The sequence below is a fragment of the Protopterus annectens genome, chromosome 10.part0 (genome assembly GCF_019279795.1).
Source record: "Protopterus annectens isolate FY-2018-M chromosome 10.part0, PAN1.0, whole genome shotgun sequence".
Classification (NCBI taxonomy): Eukaryota; Metazoa; Chordata; order Ceratodontiformes; family Protopteridae; genus Protopterus; species Protopterus annectens.
In genome coordinates, this window is record NC_056744.1 from 1,591,428,597 (window position 1) to 1,591,438,947 (window position 10,351).

General features: G+C 36.4%; 1 protein-coding gene across 1 annotated transcript in view; it reads left to right on the forward strand.

Moving 5' to 3' along the window:
* Positions 1-5,951, forward strand: part of LOC122813763 (sulfotransferase 1C1-like) — a 244,763-nt gene extending 238,812 nt beyond the window's left edge. Inside the window, exon 7 of the mRNA XM_044086254.1 lies at positions 4,894-5,951. Within this exon, the coding sequence (XP_043942189.1) occupies positions 4,894-5,006 (113 nt within the window). The 3' untranslated portion in view covers positions 5,007-5,951. The remainder of the gene's footprint in view (positions 1-4,893) is intronic.
* Positions 5,952-10,351: the final 4,400 nt, after the last annotated feature.

A 10,351-nucleotide genomic window follows, 5' to 3' on the forward strand; every position in this document is an offset into this window, starting at 1 on the left:
TATAAATAGGACGTGCTGGAGGGATAGATTTATCACTCAGAGACTCCCTATGCTGTGGAATAAAATTCCAGTCCATGTGAGGCAGAGCACCTCGCTGACTCTGTTCAAGAGAAATCTAGACCTGTGGATGGGAGATCGTAGGTTTACCCCGGGAATCATCTCTGTGTCACTGCTGGACAGAGGCACAACAAACTAATGGGCACAGTATTTTTTCATGTAAGCCACAAAAATTTGGGCTAGGCTTATAAATGCCTTAGGGCAAATAGCCTAGTATAAACCTATGAACCTATGAACCTATGAGCCTTGCCATTCCAGAACCCTGTAGTCCTCCCCAGTAACCTTTTAGTAAATAGTATGGCCTATCATTACTTGTTGAGTTCTACCTGTGATATACTTTTCTATTAACTGGGCTGTGTAAAGATATATATGTTTAGTCTGACTAGTTGTCTGTGGTGAGTGTGGAATGGTATCAAAGGACTTAGCCAGGTCAGTACTGACTTACCCTCATCCAATGCCTCAATGACTTTTTCAAGGATGTTCACTAGAGTTAGCAGGCAAGATCTTTCTGTCACAAATCTAGGGATTGTAAGCTGCCAATATCTTTGTTTATGAGATCCATAATGATTCATTTAATTCTCTTACTGATAATGCTAAATCCTTATTGGTCTATAGATGAACACATTTCTTTGAGACCATGTCCACACTATCTCCATCAGGAAACATGAGGTCTACTACCTGCAGGATTGAAGACACAGATCAGAGCATCAGTAAAGGTATGCTGGTCTATGGAATAATACACTTGGTCTGGATGGACTTTATAGTTTGTTCCAAGCTGAGATCACTTGTAAAAATAAGATGTATCTGTCCAGAGAGATGTCAGCAGTGGCTAGCTGACCAGCCATGTTCTTTCGAGTAGTTGATAGATGATGCAGCCTTGCTTATCTTACCACTCATTGATCTATAACTCTTTCTCAATGTGACGCAGTTGCTTAAATGTTCACTGGCAAGATTGCTCCTAATGGGTCAGCTCTTCATCCTCCTGGCTTCATGGGATGCACAGTTACTTAAAGTACAATTTGCTCTTATACTCGAATGGTTTGATATCCCTGAGTGTGATGAGTTCTTGGCAGTGATCGTGAGTTCATGTCCTATGACCTGTATCCAGATCCTTGTTTATGAAGAATTGCTTTAGTCAGCTTTGATGCCCTTTGTCCCAAAATTTATCAAGTCTTGGTTTTGTCATTGAGGATGAGGGTCTTCTCTTTGACTTTGAGGAAGAATCTGGTGACTCCTATTATAAAAATAAAGTTTCTCGACCTCCAGTATTCTTAGTAACTACTGCCCTATCTCTAACTTTTCATTTCTTGGTAAGGGTGTTGAGAAGGTCACGTTTCTGGAACATGACCCTTACCTCACTACTAATGAGATCATAGACACATTTCAATCAAAGTTTCCCACATGCCATAGCACCAGGTAGTGAATAATCTCCTTATGGTTAGACACCAGTGATATTATTCAGAAGTCGTTCTCCTGGCTTTCTCAGCTGCATTTGACAATATTGATCATAATATCTTGTCTGAGTATTTATGACACTACTGTGGACTCTCTTCTATGGTCCTAGAGTGGTTAGTGTGACACCTCTCTGGTGGTACGCAAAAGGTATAGTCGGTTATTTATGCCTGTTCCTCATACCCTCTTCACGATGCAATGCCACAGGAGGGAAGTAATATCAGGGTTTCTTTTCTTCATGGTGTATATGATTCCACCAGGGGGTTCTTTTCTTCATGGTGTATATGATTCCACCAGGAGTTGTTATAAGAGTGAGGAGTTTAGCATATCACTGTTATACTGAGAGTTGTACTTTGTTTTACAAGAAATAGCACAGCATACCTTTGTTGAAGACCTAGAGTTTATACACTCATGACAACTTATGTTCAGTTCAAATTCAACACCTTCAACACCAAGGCCATGGTTGTCCATGCTACCCTGACAGAGTCTTCTGCTCCTTTAGTCCCTACTTGCATGTATTATATAGTGACTATAAGGAGAACCAAACCAAGAAAACAAAACTCCGGGCAGAAAGCAGAGTCCAAGTGTGTTAAAATGTTTAATCCAAGTGTAGACAAGCTCCAAAAAGGTTAATAACTAATATAAACAGGACACAAAGATGAAAGTTAAGCGCGCTTTCACTCTGCTATTGCAAAGCTTCCTCAGAACAACCTATAACACCATTCACATCATTTATATACCTAAATGGTAAATTAATTAATTGGTTGAATTAATTACCTTAAAAAGGTATACCATATATTTACAAAAAATCATAAACAAATCTGACCAATGCATAAACCCTAATAAATATTTAAAATATATTAAATGTAAATTCATTCCTAAATACTAGTAAATAACCCCCCCCCCGAAAACCACATCATACATAAGGAGTATATGTTTAAAATGTTTTTGTACATAAAGTGACAAGCTACCAACCATGAAATTGAAAAAAATAAAAGTATCCCAATAAATAAATACATCGTAGAGCATCCATAGTTGACCAATTTCAAACAATTCAATCTAATAAAAATTTAAATTTAAACCTGGTGGTCTCCCTGCATCGGTTTGGACACAGTCATGCAGCAGTTACAGTCTTTTTAATGACTGCCTACACTTCTAATGTCTGTTTATGGTCAAATTAATGAAGTAAGTAAATAATGACCACAGTAATGTATTTCATCTTACTGCTCTCAGACATATATTGTGCAATCCACTGCAGCCCTAGCACACATACATAGAGGTGTCCACAAATTACAGCTACTTTATATACTATGTACGCCTTAGTTCTTCAATTATGATTAAATAAATTAAAATTCATAAGTAAAAACAAATGTTATTTCAGTTTGTTGCTAGCACATACATAGACACACTCACATGCATGCCTGACTTGATTTTACAGGTCAAGTTAACTCTAAATCTTATCATGCTGCACCTGGATGTCTGAGGACTTCTGTCCTGATATTTGGTCATGACTTTGCACTCGTCCAGTCTGACATAATTCTGTTGCTGTTGTTTATTAACTCATTCAATCATACTGACGTATGCAGGTGATTCTTAAGGATCAGCCAAGTGATTCTTGTCAATATCTACTATTGCCTACTCATATTTATGCTAATAACTGCAGTACTGCGGGGGTGGTGCTGCGGTAGCGTTGTCGCCTCACAGTAAGACGTTGTCCTGTTCGATTCTCAGCTAGAGCATCTTCTGTGTGGAGACATGCATGAATGGGCGTACCTTCATAGAAGGTTGTGCGTCAGGGCTGGCAACTCGGCATGTAAAAATCTACTGCCAATCATTAGCGGACCGGAGTTCCGCTATGGCGGCCCCTAACCGGGAAAAGCCAAAAGACACAACAACAACTACATTACTGTACTACATGCAAGACAGTGGAAGCTATTATTTCATAACTTGCAAGATGGGCAGTACAACTGTCATAGTTACTTAATCAGTGAATAGTACAACATGAGAGATAGTAAATATTGTTCATATAATTAAGTATGCAAAAGGTCATGATTTTCATAATTATATAAATATCTCAGCAATCAGGGAACATGAAAAGAAACACCTAACCATATACTAAAGCTCATAACTGGACCAAATACAAATGCTGTTGTCATTATTTACCTAGCTAACTGGTTGCAGACATAACAGTGAGTCATTTACAACACTTTACAAAAAAGTCTTTATGCATTTCCACTGAACTGTAAAGTCCAGTTTAAGAACTGAAATCTAATAAATATTAACACTTTAAAATGAGTTTGGCCTAAACAGTTCAGCTGTTTATACTCCTGAAGAAGCATTTGAGTCTCTAGAGACAAGGCCATTTGTTTCTGTTATGATTTTATAAACTGATTGTGCCAAAAAGGCTCATGATACAACCAATGGAAATAAAAAGTACAACCTACGTGGGTTCCTGTCAAGACATACAGTTAAAACTACCAATCATCTCATTGGGTAGGAATTTTTTTGGACTTATTCATATCTTATAAAATTATTTGGACAAGCTGGTAATACTTCCTGCTGAGATGTACTTTCCATCATGTCAAGAGAGAAAGTGCAGTCTTCCACTGGAATTAAGCTTTGCCTTAGATCTCATTGTGACAATATTTCAGCTATTGGGCACACAGTTACCACTTTAGCTTACATTGCCATCTTCTCTGAAGAGTCTGTTTTTTTTTTAAATATAAATAGGCAGTTTGCAGCATCCTGTTAATCAGCATTTTCTTGAGATGTAGGATGAAACTGGAGTACCCAGAGAAAACCCATGCAGGTATGAGGAGATTTCCCAACAAACAGTGATGTGACAGGATGGAACCCCAGACCCTGGAGTTGTAAGGAAAGGGTCATAACCACTGAGCAATCATACTGTCCAGTTTTGTACTGAAATGTCAATTCATATGCCCCTGACGCTTGCATGTGTAAGTAACTTTTCGAATACCGTAGAGATACTTAATCTTTCTTTGCACCACCACCCTTAAATAACAAAGTTTGATAATGTTGCATTCTAATGGTAAACCTTGTAAAATCGTCTTTGATTCAGTAAACTCCTATGAAATTCTAAACTCTATACTCTATCAGAGTATGTGATCAGTTATGCAAAGCAGATCCTGATAGCAGCATTGTTACTCACTGGATATACTATACTATACTATACTGTACTATACTATACTATACTATACTATACTATACTATACTATACTATACTATACTATACTATACTATACTATTTATAATACTGTCAAGACTGGAACCAGTAACAATAAGCATGAACATGAAATAGTTGTCCTTTTGTCCGTTTTTTAATACTTATATCTTGTTTTACTACATTTCCCCCTAATGATTTAGGTGAGGTTGGTGACTGGAAAAATCACTTCTCTGCGGATCAGAATAAAGTCTTTGAGGAAGACTACAAGAAGAAGATGGCCGGATCATCACTGACGTTCCGCACAGAGATCTGACCTTTTTCTGAGGGATGGTGATGAAAGGAAAAGCAAGCAGCAACAGCAAGAAAATAAGCTATTTCATTTGTTGCCCTTTTGTGTCCGAGCCATCAGACTAAGAACTTCACTAACCTTAAACTAAACTGCAAAAAATAGCAATATAATCGGACTGTATTTATTTTGCATAAATGGCATAAATTATTAATAGGAATGTATCTTATTTTTACATTTTTGGCAGGGTAAATGGTAGGATAAAAAACGTATCACATGATCTTTTTTGCATATGACCCAAGAATATAGAAGAAATAAAATGAAATGCAGAATAGAATTTATTCAGAACAGAATTTAAACCATCAGAAATGAAATCATGTCTTCTGTCTTATGCACAATGACAGGAATTGTGCTCTGTATCATCATGCAATACAACTGTTACAAACATGCTGTGAGTATGCTTAGTGGTGCTGCTTGATTATGACTAAGAAAAAAGAAAATATCTCAATGAAAGAATGTAGTGATGAATAAAATACAGATATTGGGCCTAGCAATCAAGAAGGCTTTGCAGCCAGAATGTAGTGTGTGCAATGAAACTAATAGGATTGTGTAGTATATGGGGAAAATGTTACAATTCTTTGTTGAGGAGAATCCTGATGGAAGAAGTTTCCCTAACCCTCCTATATGGGAACATAACCCCCACAGCTCAGAACTAAACATGACCTACCAATTCTCCACCAGAGGCCAATAGTGCATTGGACATACCACCTCCCTTTCTCCTGCGATGGGTGAGCCTGCATTAGCTACTCACTCCCATCTTGCCCTTTCTTGGCCTTTCCAGTGCTTCGGCTGCTAACTGACCCCAGGACATGAGTAATAAGCAAGGTTTTATACCCGTGTTGTTGTTGTGTCTTTCAGCTCTTCCCGGTTAAGGGTTGCCACTCCAGTCCGCTAATGATTGGCAGTAGATTTTTACGTGCCAAGTTGCCAGCCCTGACGCACAACCTTCAACGAAGGTACGCCCATTCACACATGTCTCCACACAGAAGACGCTCGAACTGAGAATCAAACAGGACAACGTCTTACTGTGAGGTGACAACGCTACCGCAGCACCACCACTGCAGTATTATACAACATTATAATCCCAATATTATCTGCAAGGGCACTACACAGCAGCATTATTTCACTTTCTTTCATGTATGCAAGGACATGTGCTACTTTAAAAAAAAAAATTGTTTGTTGTTTCAAAATTAAAGACATGCTTCTTCTGAACCTGGAGATCTTCCATTTACACTGCACTTCTTGTACTACCTGCAGACGGCGGTGCAGTGATGTACTCCCATTCCATATAATTCTGCCACATAGTAAATGTACTATGAACATCTTATAAGTTTAGTAATTATACTAGAAGCCAATTCCCTCTTGTTATAATGTGACAACATTCAGAATTGTTGCAGTACAGTACGTTTTGTTTTATGATGCATATTACATGAATATATTCATTACAGGTGATTAGTACAATTGCACAATGTTAATTACCATAATACAAAGAAGCACGTGGAACTAGCAGTGACTGTATTTGCATTTTTTGAGTAATTCCCTGGCAAAGTACATACAGCTTCCTCTTTCAATTTCCTCCATCAGTTAATACAGTTCCTCCCTGCAAGTCATTTTTGGTGACCTGAGATGTCAGTCACTGTGTCAAGGAGGGGAGGAGGAGGTGTGATTGCTCATGTATATTCAGTGAGAAGCTTCTAATTCAGTGTTTGGTGCTATAGCCCCAAAACGGTGTATTAAAAGTCCACAAATAGGCTTGTTAGTACAGTCCTAACAAAACCCAGTACAGCTGTCAAGCCATTTAGAAGACATCGTCATTTATTTATTTATTTATTACATTTGTTAATCGGGAAGTGTCCGACTGGGCTGGGAGCCCGTTTTCAGCAGAGGCCCTGGGAGAAAAACTCCAGACATACAGTACAGTATACAAACATGTGCAAATTATTACAAACAGTAAATTCAACTACAGAGTTTATCCAGAGTTAAAAATAAATAGAATTGCTGTCAAATAAACATAGTTTCACAACATAATTAGGCATGTAGCTTATATAGGGAAACAGCTAGTTTGCCATGGTTAGGAGATTACAGTAGTGGGACTGATAAGAAGTACATTGGGTGAAAATAAGAGAGAGGAATAGAAAGGACAGTAAGAGAGAAGCACCAGCAAAAGAAAAACCCTTTTAGGTAGAAGGAGGGTGGAAAGATGTGAATAGTGGAATTAGCCAGGAGTATGGTAGGAAGACTCCATTAAATATAGAATTATTTCTTCATGTTGTGAAGGAAGACTATTAATGTATTTGCTGATTTAATGCAATGTCAAACATGACATTCAGCATAAAGGAATGATTGGCAGATGGAAGGTACTCTCTTCTTACAAAAGATTGTATAGGGCCGAGAAAACACTAAAATCTGTATTATATTTCTGACCCTCTCTCAGGCAAATTAATTGACAAATAAATGTCTTTCAGAATATGAACTTTAAAGAAACAGAAACTGTAGGTTCAAATGAAGTTCTAATTTTTTACAGAACAAAATATAAATTTCAATAAGGCTATACCATATTAACAGTACCATTCAATTCAGTAGACTGACTTTAAGGTTAATGAGTACAGCTTGCCCATTTCCATGGCATAGGCAGTTAAAGTCTTGTCTATGACCTAGACAACCTGCATTTGGCTATTATCTCAGGCACTGAAGAGGCTGGGAGTGGAGGCTTGGGAGTGAGTGGCAATTGCTCACCCATCCTGGTAGAGGGCAGTGATGCTGGCCATTTCAAGCCAGTACCTACTGGAGAAAGAGGTGTATGGCAATGTACATATGGGCCAGGTCAACATCTGCACTAATATAGCAGTGTACTGCATAGCTAGGGGACTTAACATATGTGAAATCATGCAGGCACCCTCTAGAGCAATCAACTGCTAATGTCAATGGCATGAATGGGCTAAAGAGGAACTAATGGATCAGTTGGGTGTCCAGGGGGAGAGGCTGCATGGTCATTTTGAGTGGGAGCACAAAAAAAACCTAAAAATGGAAAAAAATACAATGAACCTTAATAAAGAGTATGAGATACCTAGATTAAGCAAAAATGAAATGTAATAAAGTACTTTAGATATATATAGTTTTTTTAGCTTACATGTCTCAAGTTCACAACAAACAGCTCAGCACATTCAGGCAAAAACAAACTGGAAGAAAGATAATGCAAACTGTTTATTATGCTGCTCCACAATACATTATCAAGGTCGTTAAACTGGTTTTGATGCTGAATGTATCTTCAACAGTAGCATCTAAACAAAAGTTTTAACATCCAATATTGTAAGGTAGCTGTCGCATATTGGTGACATCACAAACAAGGGACACCAATAAAACAGTGTTAAGTTTATTAAATTACCTCAGAAATAATCTAAATAGTATTGCACTTTTTTCTTCACCAAATTTTAAGGTTATTAGGCTGACCATGAGTATTTTTTTTCCAGAAGTATTAAGTTTAAGACCGTTAATAAGCAAAGTTCCTGAGTACAAGACAGGGAGACTGCTTGAGCATGGGACATTACATGGGTAATACACTTTTCCTTGGAAGTTCAGATGGCTGTGGGTTGTACCCTCATAAGGTAATTGGACTAAATTTACAGTACTAACAGTGCAGTGCAACATAAGAAAGTTGCTTTACTCCTGAGCATGCCATCCTTCAGATGCGCACATAAAAGATCACAAGGCCCTTATCGAAAAGAGTAGGAGTTCCCCAGTGCTCTAGCCAAATTTACTCTAGTCAGTATGAATAGCTCCTCATTTCTCACCTAAAAATAAATAAACTGTTGGCCTAGTGGGACTAACCCATCAACAAACTGTAAATAAGTAAAGACATATATATCTATATATATATATCTATATATATATATATATATATATATATATATATATCTATATATATATATATATATATATATATATATATATATATATATATATATATATAGATCTCCTTCATTTGATCACACGTTTAAAAGCTTGACTTTCATATGGCCGAGACCATATGCTCGAACGTTTAAAAGTTCAAACGGTCTGAATGGAGATCTCCATACAGCATGGAATGGAAAGATTTCCCTTTTCCACAATGTAGTGCGATCTTGGATTTGGTAAACTTAAATAGCAGAGGGTGGGGGTGCAGGGGGGCTTGCCCCGTGCTAGAAACGTTTATTTTATTTAATTTTGTTGTTTTATTTTTATTTTTTTTACATGTTCGAACTTTTAAATGTTTAATCATATAGTCTCGGCCATATGAAAGTCAAACATTTGAAAGTAATATAAAGTAGACCCATATATATAATACTATTCATTTATAATATTAACTCATGTGTGCCTGAAGCGAGACATGTCTGTATATAGATAGATCAATAGACAGATACTGTAAAGGGTGAAATTGAAATTGCACGTGTATTCAGAAGGTTAGTGTATGTGTCACAGTACCATAAGTGGATACATGGAAAAGTACAGACTGTTGTATTTCATTTCCTGTGCCTGAGGCAGCATTCTTTCTCTGTCACATGATAGAAAAAAATATTTCCATATAATGTTATATTTTATTTCCTGTGCCTGCGGCAGCATTCTTCCTAAATCATATGATCACATTGTAGAAGAAAAATATTTTCTTACTAAGCAGCATAATATATATAAAAATAACAAATCTATAATTAAACTATGACGTGTTTTCATTAAGATATTTAGTAAAAAACTTAAACTGCATTATAAACTGCATTAACTAGCATTTTTCTATTGGATGCTAGCAATGCTATGATTGATAAAGTTTATTACTTTGTTAAATCTTTCCTATAAAAGATTATGAATTCTTTTGTTCGGGGAGACATATTTTCTGAGTATACTTTCCCACACGTGTGTTATTTTTATTTAATAAATTACTTTTAAACCTGCCAACTACTAAAGTTTATTTGATAAACTTTCTTAATCATAACAATGCATATATATATATATATATATATATATATATATATATATATATATATATATATATATATCTGTATATCTATATATTTATAATGCTTTAGCCTTATGTATCTGAGGACATTAGTCTGAGACTCTTTTGACCTGCACCTAGCTAAATCGTTTGACAGACTAAAAGCTCAGCTAGCAAGGTGGCTAGAGCAAATGCTACTTATATATATAAAGCTATAAAATATATATATATATATATATATATATATATATATATATATATATATATAAAGCTATAAAATTTATCAAGTAGTTTTAGCTTTACTTACAAGACAACCTTGCACATTTGAAAATGACTAAACCTTTAT